Raw genomic sequence first — 27,077 nt, forward strand, 5'->3', positions numbered from 1 at the left:
CGGAAAAACCCAATGCGGGAAAACCGATGCAGCTATTCAGAGGGTTTTATTATTATGCAGTTTTCAGAATACAACTAGGGTGCTAGAAATGGCTCACCCAACAGAGAATGCCCTCGGCAGTAGTACCTCTCCTTGGAGACAGATATTCCGAATGGACAACCCCACAGCAACAATTGCGGCTTTCGCTGCTCTGCGTCACTCTAATAGGGACTGCGTCACCCTAATAGGGACTGTGTCACCCTACCCGGCTCACCAGCAACCAGTCTGTCCCATGAAAGTCCTCCCAATGCTACCTCTTGGCCCTACGTCAACTCTGCTAGCCTTTGCGCAGCTATTGAAGCTTCTGCGCCAGCCCTCAGACCCTCTGCGTCACACATGCTGACCTCTCTTGGCTCTACACTGCTCCCAACTACCTCTGTGTAGCACCCAACTACCTCTACATCAACCTCTCTAGGCTCTGCGATGTCTTTCTGGTACTAACTCTGCCTCTCTGTTATGTATTCATTGCCCCTCACTACTAATCACTGATTCACTTTTGCTTAGAAACCCTGCTCTAGCAAAATGAATGACTGATCACTCGAGTGTATCTTCCAACTCACCCTCAAGCCTCTTATATTTTTCTCGTTGGTCCTTCAATGACCGAGATTAAATCTCTAATCAATGACTAGGATTAGATTTGGCTTGATCCATGACTTTTGGAACCTTCTAACCCAGTTTTATATTAATACCCATTAATATTTTATTTTCCTAAGTTCTAGACTTAGGAACTCCATTAAAAATATTAATTATTTTAATATCTCCCAAACTAGTTAGAATCTGCACAAACCATTTTTGGGTCTTGGAGATCTCATGTGCTTTATCCTATCCACAAATTTTCATCGCTAGAGCACATCTAATGCTACCCCATATCAACACTCCCTCTTAGCAAGGACTGTGTTCTAGTAATACTCCTCACTGAGTATCACACTGATTATCTAGCACCGGTACTTGTGTTGATTCTAGGCTTCCCTGCCCAACATCCTTTGCACTACTACATCTTGTACTGCTGCACATGGCCCCGCCACTGCCACTGCTGCATCCATACGGCAGCTCCCTCTGGGTTTGTGTTGCTACTAGTCCATCCTCCCAACACTGCGTCCCCCTCTCATCATGTTGCAACGTGCTATTGCATACTGCTACTACACTGCAACTCAGTGATTGAGAAGTAATTAACTGATCCACCCAACTTCTGACATCCCTGTCAGGCTAGAATCACTCCTGGTGCCGAAGCTCCCTCTGCCATTAACAAGTGCTCCCTCTACTGACCTCTATGCTGCTGCAACAAATCCCTGCATCTCGCACCGTTGCACACCTCTTTGTGCCATCCTGCACTAGTGAAACACTCTCGTGCCTCTCACACTATTGCAGCCTGCTAGCCTCGCGCTATCCAGGGACTCTAGCACTATAGCACTCTCTACCGGTCCATCTGCATCCATTTCTACCGACATCCGCTAGTCCTGCTACTCTTCTTCGAGGCTTCCGTAGCAAGGTATAATCCAAGAGGTTGGGTACCTCAAGGATTCTGCCCCTCATCACTTGTAGTCCTCCTGACTCCAGCTTGATGTCTCCCCACTTCTTCTCAAGTGGCACATGAGCACTCATGGCACAATCGTCATCCTCCTCAACTTCTTTCTCCGCCCTCGCTAGCGCTACCTTGGTATCAGAAGCCTCTCCTTTACTCTTCTTCCTAGGACACTGGTTCGCAAAATGACCCAGTTCCCCACAATGGAAGCACTTGACCTTGGAGAGGTCCTTCTTCTTTCTCTTCTCCTCCTTTCCCGTAGATGCTAGAGATGCATCCTCTTTTTCCTCCTTCCTGATTCTGACCCCTTTGCCACTCTTCCCCGCCTTGGTCACCCTTCTAATCTCTTCTTGACGAAGAACCGCACCACATTTCCTCCCAATCCGGAAATCTCATCCTGCCTAGTATGCTCTGGACAAATACCTCCCAATCCTCTGAAACTGCGTTCAATGCAGTCCTCACCATCAATTCCTCATCTGGCGTGGCCGCTATGGAAGTTAGTTGGTCACGGATCTCCTTCAATCGACCAAGGAAGACATCTATCTGCTCTCCCTTCTGCATCTGGTATGATTGCAGCTGATTTTTAAGTAACATATTCCTCTACACGAAAGTATGTTGGTACAATTTCTTCAGGGCCTCCCACATCTCATTTTCTGTGTCCTTCTCGGCAATATGTGTCACCACATGATCCTTGACCCCATCAAAGATGATGCACTTTGCCCTGGCCATTGCCTCCTCATACTTCTCATTTTCAGCTGGGTCAACTAGGATTGTCATCAATTTCAAGGTGAAGTCCTTGATGCAATATCTGTCTAGAATGGACAAGATCCTGGCCTTCTAGACCACAAAGTTGGACGCTCTGTCCAGCCTATCCTGATCTCTCGGCCCATTCACGGCCATCTCGCTTCTCTTCTTTCAACTCCTTGTAGTCTCTCTACTTCCCTCATGGAAGTCCTCTGTTCGACTCTTGCTGAGTCTCTCAACTTCCCGTCTAGAAGTTCTCAGTTCGACTCCCTCTGAGTCTTGATTTCCCTTTTGGAAACCCCTCTACCAATGTCAAGTTGCCCCAGTCCGATCGTCTATGCAATTGCACCACTGATCTGGATTTCTTGGCTAGAAATCCGCCTCGGCAGCGATTCCCTCCACCTTGGTCTTGCCCTGTTAGGTACTCTTCTAACCACAGTACCCCACCAGCTTTGCTCCACAAATTACTGATAGCCTCCTATACCCCAGCCACTGAAGTATTGAGCCATTTGGCTCTGCACAATCTCGGCACCGGCAAATCAACTCCCTTAACCAACTGCGTCAGCCCTCCTGGCCTCTGTGTGGCTCCGCGTGAGCCCGATTCTTCCTCCTTTAGCTTCTTCACTGCCTTTCTCTGGCCCAGAATGATGACACAGTCCCTCTGCATCACTCCTTCCTCTATCGCCTTATGCAAGGATCAGCTCTGTCACTCGGGACAGTTGAATCTGCTGCAAATGCTCTACTCGGTTGATGCCTTTATTTTTCCTATGATCTGCAATCACCCTCTGATACCATGTTGGAATTTCTAAGTTTAACCCATTAGGAATTCTTCCTGTACTATCTGGTTTATTTCTTCCTACTTGTTTAATTACTTAACAAGTTATTTACCATGTAAATACTGAAAATAAACACAAGTACAGTATCAACATCTACAAATCATCAACTGAAAGAAAAAAAGCACACAAGTGACACTGTTATTTTTGGACCAATGTCCCTGGAAAAATCCAATGCGAGAAAACCGGTGCAGCTATTTAGAGGGCTTTATTATTATGCAGTTTTCAGAATACAACTAGGGTGCCAGAAATGGCTCACCCAACAGAGAATGCCCTCGGCAGTAGTACCTCTCCTTGGAGACAAATATTCTGGTTGATTAATCACTAGATGAACAATCCCACAGCAACAATTGCAACTTCCACTACTCTACATCACCCCGATAGTGACTGCATCACCCTACCCAGCTCACCAGCACCCATTCTACCCCAAAAAAGTCCTCCCAGTGTTGTCTCTTGGCCCTGCGTCAGCTCTGCTATCTTCTGCGCAGCTACTGAAGCTTTTGCGTCAGCTCTCAGACCCTCTACGTCACACACGCTAGCCTCCCCTGGCTTCGCACTTCTCCTAGTTGCCTTTGCTTAACACCTAGCTGCCTCTGCGTCAACCTCTCCAGGCTCTGCGTTGTCTCTCTAGTACTAACTCTGCCTCTCTGCTATGTATTCACTTCCCTCGCTATTGATCACTGATTCACTTTTGCTTAGCAGCCCCACTCTAGAAAAATGAATGACTGATCACTCCGGTGTATCTTCCAACTCACCCTCAAGCCTCCTCTTATACTTTTCTCGTTGGTCCTTCAATGACCGAGATTAAATCTCTAATCACTAGCTAAGATTAGATTTGGCTTGATCAATGACTTTTGGAACTTTCTAACCCAGTTATATATTAATACCCATTAATATTTTATTTTTCCTAAGTTTAAACTTAGGAACTCCATTAAAAATATTAATTATTTTAATATCTCTCAAACCGGTTAGAATTTGCCCAAACCATTTCTAGGTCTTGGAGATCTCATGCGCTTTAACCTCTCCACCAATTTTCATGCCTAGAGCACATTGATGCTACCCCAAATCAACATGTTGCCCTTGCAATCCTTGTGCAGACCCTTTAGGTAAACTTGCACTCCCTAAATCTGACTCTCTAGAACTGGAAAATCTTCCTTTGGATACTGTTAACGTCTCCTGCCACTTGCTACTCACCCAGTGGCTCGACCTCCACTGCTGAATTACTCCTACTACTGGGAAGTCGACCTGCCTTGGCAACTGAGTATCTACACTTATGTATTATCCCTCTACCCATCAACCTTTTCTTATAATCTCCAATTGGGACTCCAACGGTCACAATTAAATTTTAATCGATGGTTGAGATCATCTCCAAGTCGATCGGTGTGAATTTCTAGAGAATTTTCACCTTTCTCAATTAATTACTATTAATTAACCATTTTTCCTAAGTTAGACTTAGGAAATTTTTAATTATGGTCAATTAATTTAATTGAGCCATCTCTAGCTAGAATTTCCAGAAACAATTTTTGGGTTTCGGAGAATGTTTTAGCCTCTCCACAAAGTCTCGATACTAGAACACCATCCAATGGTACAAAAAAATAACACTCCCTCTTAGCGAGGAAGGTGTTCTAGTGTCATGCTGCTACAACACCCTATCTCTGCCACATCCTCCAACCATGTTGCTAAGGTCTGACAATTATAGCTCCCTACCACTATCCATCAACCATTACTCTAACTCTGATTCATATGCCACTGACTGTACCTGAACCAAACTACTACATCTGTGTTGCTACTGACTTTGCATTGTAAAACCTAACCGCTTCCAACTCTGCATCTGCACTGCAACTCCCTCTCAATTGTTGTTACTTCTACTGCAACTATTGCAACTGAGAAGCATCCAAAATATTATGTCCTTGCTACTGACATGGATTCTCCACCATACCCATCTGTTCTCTGGAAGAAATGAACTTAGCTCTCTCTAGAGATTTCATGAGTATATCCGCAACATGCTCATCTATGGAAACATACTATAGCTGAACTGCTCCACGTAGCACACAATCTCTAATGAAATGACATCGAATTTCTATGTGTTTCGACGTGTCATGAAACACTGAATTCTCAGAGAGCTTGATGCAACTCTGATTATCACAGTAGACATTGGTCACCTCCATCCTCTGCCTAAACAAGCTTACCAGTAGTTTTCGGAGCCATATGGCTTCACACGTAGTTGTGCTAGCTACCATATACTTTGCCTATGCAAAGCTCGGTGCTACTGACCTTTGCTTTCTACTACACCAAGAAACCATCCCTGATCCAACACTAAAGCAGTACCCAGAGGTACATTTCCTATCCACTGAATTTCCTGCTCAATCTGCATTTGTGAATCCACATATTTTGATGTCATCCCCTCAGGTATATTTCAACCTGTACTCTATTGTGCCACGTACATACCTCAAAATGTGCCTCAATGTTGTCCAATGTACCCTCTTCGGTTCCACCATACACTGACTAAGGGTATTGACTATGAAGCGGATATTTGGCCTAGCGTTGACCAAATTCATGAGAGAGTCAATGAGTTGTCTATACAAGGTGGGGTCAACATCCTTGTCATCTGATGCATCTATTTTCTTCCGTTTGGTGATCATGGGCGTCAACATGGGTCTAAAATTCTTCATTCTGAATCTCTTAAGAATACCTGTAGCGTATCTGCCTTAACCAAGGAATATCTCCCCGCCCTTCTACCACACTCCCAATCCTAGGAAATATTGCATTAACCCCATATCCTTCATATCAAATTCTGCTACCAGGTTCCTCTTGCAGTCCTCTATGAGCCTTGATGACCCTGTCAGCAAGAGATCATCCACATACAACACTAGAATGAGTGTCTCATCCTCTACCAACAAATAGTAAAGGTTGGGATCTGCGTCACTCTTGACGAATCCCATTTGCTACAAGTAGATGTCAATCTGGCCATACCATGCCCTCAAAGCCTGCTTGAGCCTGTATAGATCTTTCTTCAGCCTGCACACATGAGTCTCAAAGCCCTCTGGTTATTCTATGTACACCTCCTCCTGTATCACCCTGTTTAAGAATGTTGTCTTGAATTTGCCACCCCATCTGAGCTACTAGGGATATAACGGACTAGATAGAAGTGTATCTGGAAACTGGGACAAAGGTCTCCTCATCATCTATTCCTTCTTTCTGCTATACCACGAATCTAGCCTTGTACTTCTCCAAGTTGTCATTTGCAACGTACTTGATCTTGTAGATCCAACGAGATCCTAAAACTGACCTATCCTTAGGCCTCGATACTACCTCCCAAACATCAATCGCTATGATAGAGTTATACTCCTCTACCATGGCATCTAGCCATACCTGATGCTGTGCGACTTCCTAAAAGATGGAAGGTCCTGCAACCTGAGCCACCAATGCTTGGTACTTGTCAGGTTGTTTGCACTCTCTCTTGTTTGTCCTAGGAGCTCCAATAAAATCCTCTGCGTCTCTCAATGTTTGAGGAACCTCTTTATTGGCTCAACCACTACTTATGGGAGGTTCAACTAACTCCTCCTCATACTTCCTTTGTTGCTCAATCTATTGAGGACTCACTAGATCCCCTGAGAAAAGCTAGTATTGGTCACTATACTAGATCCCTATGACTGTCGTATTAGCGGTCCCACTAGGTGCCCCTACTGCTGGACCAATGGAGGTTTTGATGTGTCACTCTAATCTCCTGCTGGCATCTCAGAGACCTCTTGAAGGCTCGGTTCTCCATGAACTTTACATCTCATCTCACTACAATCTTCCTATTGCTAAGAATGTAGATCCTGTATGCCTTTGAGGTTTTGCTATACCCAACGACCCCTTTTCTATAGTCTAATCCAATTTGGTGTGCTTTTCCATATGGCGCATGGAAATAGGCAATGCTGCCAAAAATCCTAAAGTGTATAACCTTTGGCTTCTTCCCTGTGAAGGCTTCTTCTGACATTTTCTTCCCCAATGCCTTATGAGGAGTCTTGTTCTGAATATACATCGTTGTGTTACATGCTTCTGCCCATAGAAACCTGTGAAAATCCTAGTCATATAACATAGCTTTTGCAGCCCCAACGATAGTTTTGTTTTCTGCTCCGCTACCCCTTTCTGTTGTGTATTGTATGGAGCTGTCCGTTCTCTTTTGATGCCTTCCTCCACACAAAAATCTGTGAAGTCTTTATCAATATACTCTCCACCATTATCTGAGGGAAGCAACTTGATATTCTTCCCTATCGCATTCTCCATGAGAGGATTAAACTCCCTGAAAAGATCGAAGACCTCATTCTTGATCCTTAAAAAGTAGATCCAGGCTTTCCTAGAATGGTCATCAATAAAGGTGACAAATATTCGGCCCCACTGAGAGATCTAGTGGACATCGGGCCACAAATGTCTGAGTGTATAAGTCCTAACACGACATCTGTTTTGCTGCATTAGGGGATTTTTTAGGTCTAAAATGGGCCTCCTAAGGAAATTATAAAATAATAGTGGAAATAATAAAATAATATTATATTACATCATCAAATTTTAGAGGCAAAAAAGACAAAACTATTTTTTCAACTTGTATTTTCAACTTATCTCCTTATGGGTTTACTCAAATTTCGAGCGGAAACACTCATTGAATGCAGAATTTGATTCCTCATCCAAGGAGTACCCATGTTGCATACTTTCGATGGACCCTACTACACGAAAAATGAGAAATACATGAAAAAATGTGATTGCAATCACATTTTTTCATGTATTTCTCATTTTTCGTGTAGTAGGGTCCATCGAAAGTATGCAACATGGGTACTCCTTGGATGAGGAATCAAATTTTGCATTCAATGAGTACTCCTGCTTGAAATTTGAGTAAAAACTTAGGGAGATAAGTTGAAAATACGAGTTGAAAAAGTAGTTTTATTATTTTATTATTTTTTAATCTTTGTACTTTTTTACTCCAAAAATGGTGAATCATCCCCAATGGTTGACATCATCATCTTGAATCCTATTGGTTCTTATAAAGTTTATTTTGGTTGTATATTTTTCTTAGGAGGCCCATTTTAGACCTCAAAAATCCCCTAATGTCACTTCTTGGGAATGTTCCCTTAGCATATTTCCCAAGCACGCACCCCTTGCACACATCATTGTGTTCTGTGCGAAGTTTTGAAACTCCTGTTACTAGTATCCCTAAGAATTTTGATTACTCCATGTTGTAAATGTCCCATTCTCCTATGCCATAGCTCATTTAGTTCCCTTCCCACTGCTATTGTCATTGCCTACTAGTGCCATCAGAGAATTGAGTTGTAACCTGTAAAACTTGTTACTTCGAACTCCAATCTGTCTCACCTTCTTCCAACTCGGGTGTTTGAAAAACACCTTCTTCTCTATGAAGTGGACATCATATCCCTTATCCTGTAGCTAGGATACTAAAATCAAGTTCATACCCAATCCTGGCACATGTAATACATCTATAGCGTTGGTACTTGCTCCTGACTCCCTCTGAAAATAGATGGTACCTCACCCCACTGGAGTACACTTTGTTCTGTTCCCAACGTAATCTAGAAGTCCATCTTCTCCTTATTGTAGCTAGAGAAATATTCCTAACCCCTGTCATGTGAGTTGATGCTCCATTATCTATATACCAAACACCTTGTGAAGCTAAGCCTGATAGGCAAGTAAATTCATCCTCCAATCTGGAAGACAATTCTGAAGCCCCCTGAATATCACATTTGTCCATGGCCATACTAGAAATACTTGAAGGCATCCTGAGTATAATTTTGTGTGCCACTTCTCTTCCATCTGGCGCTAATTCTTCTCTAGCAAATCTTCTAAAAAACCCTTTTGTGCCTAGATAAGAAATATACTCGGGGAAAATACTTATTTGCTTCACCGGAATTGCTTCCTAGCTTTACTATTGCCTGCTAGAATTATTACTGGGCGCTGAGAATTTTTCCTTGCCATCTATGCTAGAAAAATCGAACCCTCTGCCCAAGAGTTCGAACAACAAGCTAGCCTCTATGCAAATCTGTAAATCAAACTGATAGACTCCCTCTGAATCTAGACAATTTCTTCCTTCCACTTCTGATCTCCCCATCTAATCAAATTGTCTCTGATACCATGCAAAAATTTCAACTATTGCAATAACTGGAATTAATTCTTCTACCTGTAAAATTAATTGAGCAATTTATTTGCTGCAGCAAACAACAAATAATTCACAACTACAATTTTCACCAAAATAAATATTGTAGAAAATAAAAGCACTGGAAACTGAGAAATGCTAGCACATACACATAAAATTGACACAGTTATTTTTGGACAAAAGTCGCCGGAAAAACCCAATGTTGGAAAACCGGTTGCAACAACTGAGGGTTTATATTATTATTTGTAGCAGAAAATCTGAGTACAATAATTTGGATGCCAAACTCGCAATCCAATCTGAGAGAATCACTAGAAAAAATATTGTGAGGATTTTTCCTCACCCCACAACTTATTTTCAGTCCCTAAATTGGTCCCTCAACAATTCACACTCCCTTCTGCGTCAACCTCTGCACAGTGCTTACGCAGGCTTTGCTGTTGCTACCTCTAGAACTTCCTGAAATCTGCAGTTTTGCTTCTCTCCAACTTTGGAACTGATTCACTAGAACCTTTGATCACAATCCTGGCCACCAGGTATCGAATTGACTACTCCTCCAGCTAGATCGAACTACATTGTTGTTGCTACCTACGCAGTCCTTGCGCAAACCCTATGGGAAAACTCACACTCCCTCAATTTGACTCTTCGAAACTGGAAAATCTTCCTCCAAATACTGTTGACCTCTCTTGCCACTTGCTACTCAACCACTGGCTCGACCTCCAATATTGAATTACTCCTGCTACTGGGAATTCGACCTACCTAGGCAACTGAGTATCTACACTTATGTATTCTCCATCTGCCCATTGACCTCCTCTTACAATCTCCAGTTAGGACTTCAATTGCCACGATTAACCTTTAATCGATGGTTGAGATCATCTCCAAGCCAATTCGTGTGAGTTTTTAGAGAATTCTGACATTTCTCAATTAATTACTATTAATTAACCACTTTTCCTAAGTTAGACTTAGGAAAATTTTAATTATGGTCAATTAATTTAATTAAGCCATCTCTAGGTGGAATTTCCATAAACAATTTTGGGTTTTGGAGAACTCCTGTGTAGCCTCTCTGCAAAGTCTCGAGACTAGAACACCATCTAGTGCTACAAAAACTAACACTTTAGAGGACAAAATCTGGTTCTTTGAAGACCTATTTGTTGAATATTGGAGGAACTAAGGGCCGAATTGCCTGAATCTTGTAGAGGCCAAATTGATAGGAGGACCGAGTTTTATCCATATTGGAAACCAGATTGCATATCCTTGGAGGTTTACTTACCCCACTGGGAATTGATTTGTTGGAGCATAAACTTGCTATTTGAATATTTCACGAGGCATAGTATTTACATCTATGGGCCAAGTTTCACCTTCAAATTCCTAATGGAGCAGAGAATTATCATTCAGTGATCGAGTTGCTCATCTTCTTGCTGGCGATTCACTGAAATTCTCAGCCAAGTTATCTATTGGTCAGACAAAGTTATTGATATTGCAAACACTATTTCTCAAGATGAGTTATCTTTGAAGATGTGTAATTCCAATTTAATGGCCAAATTGATCCAGCCTTGTAGTAGTGGGTTCCCAGGTTCTATTATGGTTTTTGCACTGTAATATCTTTCCCACCAGTTAATAAAATTTTGAATTGCCCCTATATATATTTTTGTTGTAAGTGTTTAGTATCTTGTTTATCAAGTGTTTTGATGGAATTTTTGTTCAGCTGTTTGTTAAAAATCATCAAAGAAATTTTTCATTATTTGTTGAATTAAATTGGAAAATTCTAGTTTTGGTATATTACACGATCTCATGATATTGTTTGAGCTTAAAGCAAATATGCTTGCTAGATTTTCTCAATTTTATGAGATAAAAAAATAATATATATATATATATATATATAAAGGAATTGAATGATAGGATGCTTGTACTACAATACGGGTCCCCATTTAAATATGTGTAAATGGGTGTTCAATACCTTTTATGAAGGTCATGTCCTTTTATTAATTATTATTTTATTCAACTATCTTTTCTTTTACTTTAATATATCACTAACCTAGACTATATATACATTTTTTATTATTATATTTATATAACATTTTTCCCCTTTAGAAATGATTTGTCCTCAAATCAATCTTGGATGAATTTCTCTTCCATTTGAAGAAGCATCTTGCTTTCGATTTTGTTTTTGAATACTTGTGAACTCTTTTTTGTATATGAAATTGGATTTTGACCCATCAATAAATTCGTCTTGTAAATTTGTGGCATAGGTACCCAATCGCATCAACCACTTTGCACCTAGCACCATGTCCATTCCACTAAGGGTTAGAGCATAATATCCAAATTGTAGTTCCAAATATTGTATCTTTACAAAAGCCTTATGGTATTATCCTAGTCTTTTGATTTGTTGAACATTAGTTGTTGTAACCACTAGATTCTTTATAGGGTATACAAAATATTTAATTGTCTAACAAGATTAATATCCACAAAGTTGTGTGTGTTGCAAAATCTACTAAGATTGTGATATTTTTACCCTTAACGCTTCCCTTGAATTTTTGTTAGATCCCTATAATACTAGTGATTACCCCATTACTATTGTAGTTGTATCCCTTATTAACATTGTTGTGCCCCTATTGTCCCCATATTGTTATTACTGTGCCTCATAGAATCCCTCTATTGTTATTTTTATGCCTTTATATTATTATTGTTAGGTCCGCTGGGTTATATTGTGACTCCTTAGACTCCTATGTATAGAAAGGAAGTTTTGTCATTTGAATCATCAAAGAATCATTCATCTGTGTAATGTAAAGGAGGTTTCCCCCTCGAAGAGGCTGAATTCCTATCTTTTCTATATTTTTGTGAGCTGGTTTCATAACATTTGGTATTAGAGCTTTCGATTCTAGGGTTTCGCTGCTCCAAATAGGTTATCATGGCATTTTTTCTATAACATTTTTTCTGCAACGTTTCAGAAGCGAAAAAAAACCCATTTGAGACGAAATCGCACTGAACCTTGGGTCCAAATTTCAGAGCTTTTCACACTATATTTGCGGAGATATGATCTGAGGAAGTTGGTCTTTTTGCAGACTCTTGAATTACATTCCAAACAGGTGACCTGGGGAAAATCGTCATAACTTTCTCTCTGAGCATCGGATTGAAATTTTGTAAGAAGCTACAAAAAGAGGACGGACTGTAGTTTCTTGTATATATTTTTCAGAGCCAAAGGTCGAAACAGGGACACGTGGCACGTTGTACAAGTTCGCTCTTCTGAACTAGTCGATAATCAGGTCACTGTGGGAGATTTGGCATAACTCTTCCTTGGAGAATCCAATTGTGATCAGACTGGTGGCATTGGAAAGAGGACACAGAGGGCTACTACATGTTGCAATTTCAGAACTGGATGATCCGAAATTACAGAGATACAACAGAGGCAATATCGAGCTCCTACAAAGTGAAAAAAGTGTGTAGATTTTTTTTAAATTTTTGCTTAAGCTTGGTTTGAAAAATTATTTTAAAGGAATTCAAAGGGCATAGTAGAGCATTATTATTGGTAAATGATGCCCCAAGGAAGGAAAATGCAAACACCTAGTAATCAACCTAAAATCTCTAGCATGACTCATGAAGAAGATAAAGAAATGCTACATGATATATTAAAATTACAAGACCAAGTGCAACAAATTTCACTCTCACAAAAGCTAACAGAAGCTAAGATAAATGGCATGGAATCTAAGATAAAGGGCGTGAAAGCTAAGATTGACGATTTGAAGATAGATTTGAAGACAGATTTGACAAATTTTCTACAAGAAATACTTAATAATGGTGAAAGGTTAATAAAGGAAACTCATGATGCAAACAAAAGAAATGTTAATTATGATTTCATAGACTCTAATGTTGGATCGAAGACCCACCATATTCCAAAAATCGATATGAGGAAGTTTGATGGTAAGGATCCCGCAACATGGATATTACAGATGGAGCATTTTTTCAATCTCAATAATGTGCAAAACGCACAAAGGGTACGTATTGCAACTTTATATTTGGAACCAAATCAGTTTGTATGGTATCAATGGCTTTGCTCTCGTAAACAAATTATCACTTGGGCAATTTTTACGAAAGAATTGACAGCACATTATGAGGATACAAAAAGCAACATTTTTTTTAGCCAATTGATAAGTTTCAAACAAAAGGGTTCAATAATGGAGCACATTGAGGAGTTCCAAAAATTGAACATAAGGGTAAAAAATATTCCAGAAGAGCATAGGATTGATGTGTTCATAGGGACTTTAAAGGATAATATCCAACATGATATTCGCCTTTGAGAACCTGATTCATTAGAGAAGGCATTCAGATTAGCAAGAAAAATGGAAAGCAAAATTATGGCAACCAGGAAGCATACCACTCACAACTATAAAGATGGAAGTGTTGTTGCCCCTAGTCTTCCACAACCTATAAGGTTGACACCACAACAATTGGAAGAAAAAAGAGCAAAAGGGCTTTGTTACAGTTGTGATAGCAAATACACTAAAGGTCATAAGTGTGCTGAGAAGAAATTATTCTACATAGATTGTGAAGAGGAAGAAGAAAAGGAGCAAGAAAGGTCAAAAGAAGAGGATATACTCTAGCAACAAAGCCTAGATAAAGAAGAAATGAATCTGACAATATATGGTAATGCATTGGCTGGAATTACCACTCCTCAAACCATCAAGATAGAAGGACAAATCAAGAAGAAAAATGTAATAGTGTTGATTCATTCAGGAAGTACCCACAATTTTATTCATTGTAAGGTAGCAAAAGAATTGAATTGCTTCCTATATCCAGCACCAGAGTGTCAAGTGATAGTTGCAAATGGAGAAACAATAAATTGCTCCGGAAAGTGCCGTAATATCAAGCTATCCATGGGAGAATATGTATTGACCAGCCCAATGCTTTCCATTCCAATGGGAGGTGCTGATGTTGTACTAGGAGTCCAATGGCTACAATCCTTGGGTACAATAGCTTTTAATTTTCAAGAACTTTTCATGAAATTTTCTGCAGAATGAAAGGAAGTTGAATTAAGGGGTATTGTAGGGAAACCGGGAAAGATAATCAGCTCTAACGGTATGACAAAGCTTCTAAAAAAGGAATAAATAAGTGTAATTGCACAATTATGTTCGCTAGATGTTTCCACATCGAAATCATCTATTTCTCCAGATCTCCAAAAAGTCTTGGACAATCATTCCAAGGTATTTGAGACTCCCAAAGGTCTCCCACCTATTTGTGATCATGATCATGCTATTCATCTGATTCCAAGAAGTGTTCTTCCAAACATCAGGCCGTACAGATATCCCTATGCGCAAAAGAGTGAAATTGAACGTATGGTTGCAGAAATGCTAGAGGCTAGTATAATTCAACCTAGTCAAAGTTCTTTCTCTGCTCCAGTAGTATTGGTGCACAAGAAGGATGTGTTAGCGCTTGAGATTTCACCCTAGGTTGAGGAAGGTAAACCTTCAAGGCAACATCAAACCATTTCACCTCGTAGCTAGCCCTACGGGGTATGAGAAGGCTCTCTCTGGTCAATCTCAGTAAAATATTCAATGGACAGAGATGACCAATACAGTGACACTGATATTAGGCTAGTAAACTGATAAGGAGGGTTGATTTAAAGTTTTTGGGGTTTTTGGTGGCAATTGGAGGGAGTACAATTCAGGGTGTGGGGATTGAGCTCAGTTTTTGCAGGTGGGTCTTTGGGGCAAGGTAGGAGTTTGTGCTGATGCCTTAAGCTGAGATGGATGATCAAGGAGGAAAGAAGAGAAGCTAAAGAGGGCAAACAATGACTTTGAATCCTCTTTAGACAGTGGAAAACATAAACATTAAACAAATTTGAAAGCTGAGCATGACATGCATGAATTCAAACTTTATCACTTCATTTGTTTAATTAGCAGTAGTAAAGAAAGGGATGGAACACATAAACACACTTACAATTACAATAAGAGAACACACCATCAACACAAGAGTCCACAAGAATCCCAATGATGTCTGCAAAACCCTGGTCTTCCTTTTCCTCAAATTGCAGAGATACAAGTAAAATATACAATAGAGCTTCTCCCTCCAGAGTCCAACCATGAAAATGAGCAAGAGAAGGCATAATATAGATCATCTAACTCCTTTCCCCACCTCTAGGGGTCGAGCTCAGCTTCCTAGGAGCAGTTTGAACTAATTCTAAATTGAGCACTAGATAATAGGCAGTCAAAACAACTTGCCTCTAAAACTTAGGTAACCCATCCATGCATTTAATATTCACTATTTACATCAAGGAAACTTCTAGAAGTGTTAAAGGAGAGTAAATGTATCCATGTGCCATGAAAATTACCCAAAAATCCATCATTTACAAGCATTAAGAGTCAACCATAGTAAAAACTGAGTTTTGCAGGCCGAAATGGTCAAACTGGCAAAATTTCCCTGAGTGGTCGCGCCCCTCCCTTGGAGTGGTCGCGCACATTGGTAGCTGTGTTTGAAGGCCTTCCTGGTGTCCAAATCAGGTGCAAGATAGCTTGTTGGAAAGGTCTATGAGTCTACTTTCCAACCCCACTGGAATTTCTGAATTTGGAGTTGATTTGACCCCTCAAAAGTCATTTCTCCCAAGGCAGCTTTCTGCAACTCAAAAAAAGGGCAGAAAGTCAAAATTTGCATGTATTTTGAGCTTTTGGAAGTCCAAATCTCCATAAAATTTTAAGTCCATCCATAGGCAAGTGTATTTTTGCATGAAAATTCCAAAAATGTAGAGTTTTCCCTGTTCCGAGCTGTCCCCACGAGTGGTCGCGCGCGGGGTGAGACCACTCCAATGGCCAAAACCTGTAAATTGCACAAAAAATTCACAAATGACAAAATTTTCTCCAAATTTCTTGAAATTTGGGCTGGGAGTCCCCAATCAAGTACCATGTTCAGTCAAAGAGGCTTTGGCCAAAGTTTGGAGTGGATCGGGCGTTTTCCTTCGTTTTTGTGCTTTGGCCAACCGTCCTTGGAGCACCTTCGTTCTCGCCGGTATTTTTGACATTTCTCTCAAACCATGACACCTGTGTAAAAAGTGAAGGAGGTTTTTCTTCTTTGGCATGTTATGGACAAAAACCTCTCTCAGTTTTCCAAAATTCATCTTTTATTGCTCTGAAACATCATTTGAGTGCAACTTGTCCCGATGTGTGAAACAAGGAATTTTGTCGAAATGGAGCGAAATGAAGGGGATAGGGGGCTTCTAAATTCTTGGGGAAATTTTTGGAAGTAGGGAGGGATGTTAGGAAGCAGGGGAAAGTGGAATCTAAGAGATTGAGTGAGGGGAAGGGGTCCAAAAGGGCTAAACACAGGCCCAACCTAGAAAATTGCCAGGTTGTAGCTAGAAACTAGGGTTTGTGCAAAAATGAGGAATTTGGGGGATCTGAGTGATGGGAAGCATTTGATAAGGTACTTTAAGGATAGGGGAAGGTGTATGAACATCAGGAATCAAGTTTTTCCGGTGATTTGACCATCCAAGAAAAATTAGCTTTCAAAACCCTAGGAGAGGGAAATGACCTTGCCAAGGCACAACTGACGCATGAACAAGAGGTAAAATGACTCATTAGACACTGACATGATAATGAAAACTCTCTGAATGATGATAGGCTCATCTGAATGATGACATGGACTGACATTTGGGCAAACCCTAGACCTAATGCCTAGTGACCAAATTTTGCTTGAAGACTCACTGAAATGACAAAATTTGACTTGGAAACTCTGAGACCACTTTGTAAGAGCATATTTGATCACTGGAGGAAGGCTGTAAAGACTGACACTAACAGGATGGATCATGGCGCATGTGTCCGGATTATAGGGAGCTCAACAAGCTCACTATTAAAGATAAGTTTCCCATTCCTGTCATTGATGAATTACTGGATGAATTGCATGGATCAATTTACTTCACCAAGTTGGATCTTTGTTTAGGATATCATCAAATCAGAATGAAGACTGAAGACATTCCAAAAACAACATTTAGAACTCATGAGGGTCATTATGACTTTTTGGTCATGCCTTTTGACCTTACCAATGCACCTTCTACATTTCAAGGTTTGATGAATTCCATTTTCAAACCCTTCCTTAGAAAATTTGTGTTAGTATTTTTTGATGATATACTAATCTACAACAAGTCTTGGAAGGATCATGTTGAACATGCTGACAAGGTGCTACAACTATTGGAGGAGAAACAATTATATGCAAAAAGATCCAAATGTTTATTTGGAGTACAAGAGGTGGAATATCTAGGTCATATTGTATCTCATGAAGGAGTTAAGGTAGACCCTAGCAAAATTAAAGCCATTAAGGAATGGAAAATCCCCATAAAGCATCTGCAAGGATTTCTCGGGTTGACAGGGTATTATCACAAGTTTGTTAAGAATTATGGGAGAATAGCAACACCTCTAACAACATTATTGAAGAAAGATACATTTTCATGGACTCCAGAAGCAACAAAGGCCTTCAAACATCTTAAAGAGGCAATGTGCCAAGCACCGGTCTTAGCTACACCAGACTTCACAGAAACCTTTATTGTGGAATGTGATGCTTCATGAAATGGAATTGGTGCGGTTTTAATGCAAGATGAAAGACCCATTGCTTTTGAAATTCGTCCAATCAAGGGAAAGTTTTTACACAAAGCTATTTATGAGAAGGAAATGTTGGCAATACTACATGCACTTAAGAAATGGCGACCCTACGTAATGGGAAGACACTTCAAGGTAAAAACTGATCATGATAGCCTTAAATACTTTTTAGAACAAAGATTATCCTCTGAAGAGCAACAAAAGTGGGTCACAAAGATGTTGGGTTATGACTTTGAAATCATCTACAAAAAAGGGAAGCAAAATGTGGTGGCAGATGCACTCTCAAGAAAGGATGAGGATGTGGAATCATTGTTGTGCGCCATTTCTATTATCCAACCAGATTGGATAAACGAAGCAAGGAAGGAATGGAAGAATGATGAAGAAGTGTGGGCACTTATTCGAAAGTTACAACAAGATTCCAGTACATCTGATACATTTAGCTGGAAAAATGATTCGTTATGGTACAAAGATCGCTTATACCTCTGTAAGAATTCCCAACTCAAACAAAAGATTCTTATGGAATTGCACACTTCTCCCTCAGGGGGGCACTCATGATTTTTAAAAACTTACCACAGGGTTAAGAAGGAATTTTTTTGGGATGGCCTTAAATCGGATATTCAAAAGTTTGTGGCGGAATGTTTGGTTTTCCAACAAAATAAAGTTGAAACAATTAAGACCCCGGGTCTATTACAACCTTTATCTATTCCAAGCCAACGTTGGGAGGAGGTTTCAATGGATTTTATCACAGGTTTACCCAAGTCTGAGGAAAGAGTGTCATCATAGTGGTAATTGACGGACATTAGACTTACCAAGTATGCACACTTTTGTGCATTATCACATCCATTTAAATTCAGTACAATTTCTACTGCATTTATGGAAGCAATTCAAAAGCTACATGGAAACCCAAAGATTAATGTAAGTGACAGAGATCCCATTTTCACTAGAAATTTTTGGACAGAATTATTTTCTTGTCTCGGTACTCAGTTAGCTCATAGCTCATCTTATCATCCTCAATCTGATGGGCAAACTGAGATAGTAAACAAATGTTTGGAAGGACATCTTCGTTGCTTTGTATCTGATAAACGGACACAATGGGTCAAATGGTTTCCTCTGGTTGAATGGTGGTATAACACTTCCTTCCATACAACAACAAAAATGACCCCATTTATGGCACTTTATGGATATTAGCCACCATCCATCACATCATATTTAAGAGAAAATTCTAAGGTTCAAGCAGTGGAACATCGCATCGAGCATCAACAACAAGTCTTCCAACTCTTAAAGGATAACCTCGTGTTGGCACAGAATAGAATAAAACAACATGCAGATCAACATTGCAACGAAAGAAGTTTTGATGTAGGTGATTGGGTATTCCTACAGCTACAACCATATAAAAAAATGTCCCTCAAGCAAGCTAAGAAGGATAATAAATTATCACCAAAGTATTATGGTCCGTACGAGGTGTTGCAAAATATTGGTACTATGGCATACAAATTGGAGCTTCCTGCAGCTTCTCAAGTGCACCCAATTTTCCATGTTTCATGTTTAAAGAAGGTTATAGCCGACAAGCTCCCAATTCAAACAATATTGCCAGAACTTGATGAGGAAGGAAAAATTATATTGGAACCAGAAGCAGCCACAAAAACAAGAAATCCACAACTACGAAATCGATCAATTTCGAAGTATCTCATCAAGTGGAAGAACTTATCCGCTGAATATTCCACATGGGAGGATGAGAATTTTATATAGAAGCATCCAGAACTACTCAGGCATTGAGGACAACACTTTTTTGAAAGCGAGGGGCATGTAAGATCCCTATAATACTAGTGATTACCCCATTACTATTGTAGTTGTATCCCTTATTAACATTGTTGTGCCCCTATTGTCCCCATATTGTTATTACTGTGCCCCACAGAATCCCTCTATTGTTATTTTTGTGCCTTTATATTATTATTGTTAGGTCGGCTGGGTTATATTGTGACTCCTTAGACTCCTATATATAAAAAGGAGGTTTTGCAATTTGAATCATCAAAGAATCATTCATTTGTGTAATGTAAAGGAGGTCACCCCCTCGAAGAGGCTGAATTCTAAGGCATTGATCTATCTTTTCTATCTTTTTGTGAGCTGATTTCATAACAATTTTCAGGTTCTTGGCTCTATATTTCTTGTCATTTCTGCAGGCTATAGTATGGTTTTCCATCTTGACTATTACAAATCATATGTTGCATTTGTGATGGGTTGTTTCACCTTTATAGTGATGTGACACTCACTTGAGGCAACCTAGAATAATTGATGATGATGTGGAACTTCTTGGTGATGATACATGACTCTTAGATGATACCTTGAACCTTTTCAGGAGAGACATGACCTTTGCAAGTTTTCTACCCTATTTTAGAGGAGAAACCACTATCATTATCCTATTCTTTTCACATGTGTGGGGATAATTTATTGAGGACAATTTGATGATTGAGTATTAATTCTTCATTGTAGAGGAATAATTTTGGGTCGGCCTTAGACCTATTCACCTTGTATCATGGATTTGATATGTTTTAGGGTATTTTAATGGATATTAGCTCTTAGAGAGGCAAAGTGCTTGGAGTTCTCAACTCATTTGGATCATTGCTACTCGTGGAGGATTACTACTACTTGTTTACTTCTATTTTTTTATCTCTGGCTATGGATGAATGACTTATGTGACCTCTTGGAAAGATGTTTTTCCAATTATATTTCAATTTTGATGGATAATACATGGTTAGGGTCTATGGATGAGTAAGGATTTACCTATTAAGTACTCTTCTTAAGTATGTGGATTTATTTGTTAAATGTATTGTGTAAAAATGTGTTTATCTAAGGGTGAGGGTGCGTTCTCTTTATAATATTCTTAGATAGATCCTATATTGTAAAATGTAAGAATAGTTCTAGTGGAGAACCTTCCCTTGATTTTGTCTCAAAGCTTGTAAAGTTCAAGAGGTGGATCTTCTAGGGTTACTAGTGGACAACCCTAGTTATTCCCTAGGTTTTTCCTTACATTTCTTTAAGAGATTCCATGGTTTGACTCCATATGATCCCCTTAAAAAAATAGTAGGAACTAGTCTAACTCTCAATAATCAATCATTAAAACAAAAAATTACCTTTTTACCTATGTTTTAGGGTTAAATTAGGGTTTGTAAAATATAAATATGCATTTTCAACTGTAAATAGCTAGATGTGTAGGAATTTTGAGCACTGCATATGGTTAAAAATTCATCTTATCATTCATCTATCGAATTGCTAGTTTATTTTACAGCCTCTTAGAGTTTGAAATTTTGCATTTAGGGCTGTTATATCTCATTTAACATTCAGAAATATGTAGTTGTATAAACCCTAGTTTAATTGATATTTTCAGCCATCATTTTCACTTCTTATTTACCTATTCAAGGGATGAATTGTTTGTTGTTTTTGTAACATGATACATTGTTGAAGTTTACTATCTATTACAAATGTTTTACAACAGCCATATCTTTTTTCAATTTGCAGTGTTTGAGGTACCCTCTTCCCTATTTGAACTTGCTAACTATCATAATATGTCTTGAATACTTTAGCCACTCAAATTTGGAAAATGCTTTGAATGAACCACCTTGTTCTCACTTTGAATACTTTATCTTAGTTGTGGTATATTGAGGAGCTAATATAGGAGGCTGTAGACTTGATTCCTTCTTGCTATAGGATTCCTTGAATCTACTAGGAAGGATACCTCGGGTTGGATTTATCCTTCGCTAAAATGAGGGAAGTGATCACTGGGGTGATAGTGGCCTAGACCTTGTGAAAGGCTTTTCACTAAGGCGATAGAATTTGTGATAACATTTTGGCATTGTTGCCTAGAATTAAGTGAGTCTCCTTGGAAATCCAAAGTCTATGCTTCAACCTATTTTTGATGAGCTTATTTCAAAGCCTTATCTAGTGTGCTCATTTGGCAACTCCAAATCAAAAGTACCCAAGTGTGGAAAACACTAACGTGATATTTATTCAAAAGTACAAGGTCTATAAAAGGAAATCCCCTCATAACTCTATGGTAAGAAAATCCTTGTCTAATAAGTCTCTTCCTTAACTCCAATGGATTTGCAACCATGGGTTACCCATGCTTTCAAGCCTTTAGACATGCCTAGAATAGAAGCATACCAACATAACATGCTTGAGAAATTTGATAAATGGTTACCTAGGTTTTTTTTTAGCAATAATGACATTATTGTTGAAGAACACTTATCCCCATTTTTCAATGCCTTCGAACTTCATTCTAACCAAAATACGTATGAGGATGTTGTCATGAAACTCTTTTTTGCATAATTGATAAAAGCTTCTGGTATATTGATACGATAGTCATCTTAACAAAAGTATTAAGACTTGCCAAGCTTTCCATGGTTCTTGCATTAAAAAAAGGGGAAATTAAGAAACATGGTAGACTTCATTTCAACCAATTCAATGAGGTAATGAAGAAAGAAGTATAGTTTCTTGAGGAATTTAATATCAAATTTAGCACATTAATAAATAATTTCCCGAGGATTTCAAACCAAGAGATGGAACGATCCTCATACAATATATTCATGCCTTGATAGAAGCTAAAAAATAAGAATCTAAGATTAAAACCAACATGTTGGCATCCAAAATAGATATACCCCATGCCAAACTCGAGGCTAACATTAGGATAATTTTTAGGTCTATAATGAGCCTCCTACAGAAAAAAAGTAAAATAGTAATAAAACAATAAAATAAGAGTAATGAACTTTTAAAGGAACTAAAAAGAAACTATTTTTTACTTGTCTACTTCTAAGTTTACTCAAATTTCAAGTGTGGGCATTCATTGGATGCAGAATAAGATTTTTCTTCCAATGAGTACCCACTCTACATACTTTCAAGTAGACGCACACAAGGAGAAATTGAAAATACATGAAAAAATGTGTTTCTTGAAGTAACCACCTTTTTCATGTATTTTCAATTTCTCTTGGTGTGAGAATGCATATGCAAAGTGGGTACTCATTGGATGTCGAATCTAGTTCTGTATTCAGTGAGTGGAAACAATTGAAATTTGAGTAAACCTATATAGAGATGAGTCAAAAACAAAATTAAAAAAATAAATTTCTTCTTTTCTCTCCAAAAACATTAGAGAAATTTTGAGGTGAAAAGTGGGCCTCAAAACAAAAATGTACAACAAAAATCAACTTTATAAGAACCAATAGGATTCAATATGATGATGTCAACCATGGGGGATGATTCACTACTTTTGGAGTAAAAAAAAAAAAGAATTAAAAAAAAAAAAAAACTATTTTTTCAACTAGTATTTTCAACTTATCTCCCAATGGATTTACTCAAATTTCAAGTGGGAACACTGTTTGGATGCAGAATTTAATCCATGATCCAAAGAGTATCCATGTTGCATACTTTCGATGGACCCTACAGGAAAAATGAGAAAACATGATTGCAATCACATTTTTCATGTATTTCTCATTTTTGGTGTAGCATGATCCATCAAAAGTATGTAGCATGGGTAATCCTTGGATGAGGAATTAAATTATGCATCCTGCTTGAAATTTGAGTAAAACCACAAGGAGATAAGTTGAAAATACTAGAAAAAATAATTTTTATTTTTATTTTTTTATTTTTTTGAAATTTGAGTAAAACTGCACGGAGATAAGTTGAAAATACGAGCTAAAAAAGTAGTGTCTTTTTTTTTTCTTTTTCTTTTTTTCTCTAAAATTTAATAATGTAATATAATTTGATTTTATTATTTCCACTATTATTTTATAATATTCCTTAGGAGGCCTATTCTAGACCTCAAAATTTCTCTAATGCATTTACCCTTTGGAATAAATCATCATATTCAATCCTACTGGTTCTTTTAAAGTTTATTTTTTAGTACATTTTTGAGGCCCATTTTTACCTCTAAATTCCCTCAAGGAAGTGAATGATGATGATCCCACCTTTGGTTCTATAAATTTGTTAAATCAAAAGTTTGACCAAATAACCATCCAAATAAAAAATAATCAAATAACCCTTTTGAGAAAGTTGTATACATTGGAAAAGGAAAAGGTGCAAAGGCATAATTTTTTTATACCTCAAGGGAGATCCTAACACTTTAGATCACATAACCTAGTTGAAGAAGTGGATTCCATATATCCTATTCCTTCACAAGAAACTTTTACTATCACTAAAGAACAATGCTAACTTGAAAATACCAAAGCTGCTAGGATGGCTAGATTGGGGGTATTGAATGTCATGGACTAAGAGTGTACGGACAAGCTTAGGAAGAAAAAGGACTTGCAATATACTAAGAAAGGTAAAGAAGCTTTTCAACCTAATAACCCAAGACTCTCTCTATACGAAGCAAGAACTTCCTTACCATTCATCAGCAACCTTACCCCTCCTCCAACTTTGCACAGGAATGATAAAGACATAGACTTAAACATTGACTTGATGAACATCTTGTTTAATTTAGTAAATGATCCTATTCTTCTGCAGTTTATTTACATCAGAGATTTTATATTTCAGATTGAACTTGAGCATATAAACTTTCATTTTCACATCATAAACTTGCTCAAACATCAACTTTCGGCAAATCTGAATATTACAGCCAAATAATAATATCACTTACATAAGATTTGTAACAAGTCTAGATATCTATACACTTACCTACACAGACTTACATGTTGGTTTGTGAACCTGAAATTTACTTTGCCCAAAACACATAAACCAAATCACAAGCCAGATTTAATTAAAGTTCAAAACATTACATTTCAAACCTCAAACCCTGGACTTGAACTTACCTAAAGGAAGCCTCGTGTTAGAGAAAAGTTGGACTAAAGATAGAGGAAGAGCTGCCGTGCTGATGGTGGCCAGCCTTCCTAAGTTCAACTTGAGCCTTCATCTTAGTGATTGGGACTTTTCCACCTTGAGTGTCAGTACTTGTTGTAACAAATAGTAGTGATGATTTTGAAAGGATATGTATTTTGGATATGAATGTGTATTTACTATTGCCTTATTTATTGTAGTCAATTAAAACTGATATTTTGAACAGGTATAATGTGTGGATATCATTAGCAAAAATTCTAAGAACAGACATTGCAAATAAATAACTAAATAGAATAATGAGTCGAATTATGCCATCAAAATATTGTTAATTCAAATATCATATCTTACAAACTAGAAAACAAAGCGTACATATTACTATGTGCAACTAGAGCACAATTGCTTTAACTAGGAGGCTTTGTCATGGACAACATTATAATCTCAAGATCCATCTAATTGAAAGGAAAACAAATTAGAAAATTTGAAATCAAATGAGGTATTATAAATAATTGAAGTAGATAAGTATTATAAATAATTGAAGTAGATAAGTAATGTACATGCATGGACCTTATTACGGTTTAACATCACTTCCTTGTCCATTGCTTTCATTGCAAACAATTCACCAGTTTCACGCAATTCTACCAAATGAACACTGCATCACAAGAAAGCAAAGTTTTTCAATAATTATTCATTTAATTTGCTTTGCTATTAGCTAATATGTTACATGATTTAGAAATAAACCTTGTAAAGCTAGGATGCATGATACAGCGAAACAGAAACCTGTATCTAAACCGAAATTTGCTGGAAACGTGACGCCTAAAAAATTAGGAAACGGGGAAATGTGATACATACATAGATAATATAATGTGTTATTTTAGAAAATTGTATTGGAACTTTGAAAGAAAACATTTAGATATTTAAATTTTAACATTATGATTTAAAATATTTTTTTAAAGTTTTAGAGGTTACTAGAGATCTTCCAAAAATATTATTAAAACTTAATCACTAAAAAGTTTAATTTTTAGTCAATTAAAAATGAATTTTGGTGTGTGGCAGGCCAAAAACAGGCCACAGAAGTGTGCCCTACGGACCTACATGTGTGGTAAGGGCATCGAAACGCAGTGTACGGTCCCGGAATGCATTTCAACTGGGCTAAAAGGCGTTTCAATCATTTCAACTGCATTTCGAAGTTCCGTACCGAAAAACAGTTGGTATTCGTTGGGAGGTGTCCATGTTTCCTACAACATAGTTGTAAATAATACATCACTAAATTTTGAACTTCTACCACTTTCCTTGTATGGAAAGTCTCGTTAAATATTTAAAAAAAAACCCTCTATAATTGGACCAAATGATATTGTTATTTCCTGCTTGGTAAAGTTTCCAATGGGCCAAAAATTCAATGCTAAAAGTATCCATGATATTCCAAAATCTATTTCAAACCAAAAGTTGTCTTTAATTCAACCAAATTGATTATTTAACATCTTTGGAATCTCCCTTTGTTTCAAGACTTGTTAACAAACTAGTGGAAGATGGTGATACAAAGGATGGAGAAGAAAATTGAAAATTATATCACTAAGACTTCAATTAAGACGTCTTAGTGTTAAAATTTTTTGAAACTTTTTCTTCTCATTATGAATTACAACTGTGGAAATTTGCATTCAAAAATTCTTGAATACATTTTCTTTGGAAAAATGTTAGAGGAAAATGATTCTATAGAGTCTACAGAGCCTTTATGCTAAAAGGGATATACATGCTTTAGAAGGTGAATGTCATGTCCCCAGTGATAAATTTTGACAAGGAAACTCTAAATTTTGCAATTTTGGTAATTAATATATATATTTAGATAAATAAAATTAAGAGAAATAAGTTGTGAAAATATTTAATCAATTTTGAAGAAAAGGCAACGGTTGGGACTTAGGAAAAGAAGAAAAATTAAAGTGAAGTTGTGGAGATTACCAATCATGGAAATCAAACCATGGGAAGAATCAAACCATGGTAGTGTGAAAGAAATCGAACCATGATATGAAAACCAGAAAGAAAAAATAAAAGGAAAGTTAGAGCCCCATTTTCATCATTATGGTTTTGGCATTTCATTTCTGAATTGGAAGGTTTTCTTAAGTTGTTGAGCTAAGTCAACCAGTGGTGCTTAGCATGGATCTCCAAGCGGAGAATCCCAACTCTCTCTCAGTGAACCTAGAGTGTTACCCTAGGAGACAAATTTGGAGTTGATTTGATACTTCTTTTCCTACATTTTGTGAGACATTTCATCCGTGCAACAGGTGGTACAAATTTTCGAGGAGGACGTAGTAGCAGAAGTAAAGTTGCTGGGAGGAAGAGATTGTCAGGGATATTTTCCTTAAGAATTTGCAGGAATTGCCCTTGCAGGAGGGCGACTTTCCTTGTGG

General features: G+C 38.1%; 1 protein-coding gene across 2 annotated transcripts in view; it reads right to left on the reverse strand.

Moving 5' to 3' along the window:
* Positions 1–27,077, reverse strand: part of LOC149155683 (phototropin-2-like) — a 523,795-nt gene that overhangs the window by 272,966 nt on the left and 223,752 nt on the right. For both annotated transcript variants that reach the window (XM_089445926.1, XM_089445925.1), the window contains exon 14: positions 25,240–25,324. In XM_089445926.1, coding sequence (XP_089302052.1) covers positions 25,240–25,324 — 85 coding nt within the window. The remainder of the gene's footprint in view (positions 1–25,239; positions 25,325–27,077) is intronic.

This window comes from Pinus tabuliformis, chromosome 9 (assembly GCF_031772625.1).
Source record: "Pinus tabuliformis cultivar Carrire ecotype Pingquan chromosome 9, CPIR1, whole genome shotgun sequence".
Taxonomy (NCBI): Eukaryota; Viridiplantae; Streptophyta; class Pinopsida; order Pinales; family Pinaceae; genus Pinus; species Pinus tabuliformis.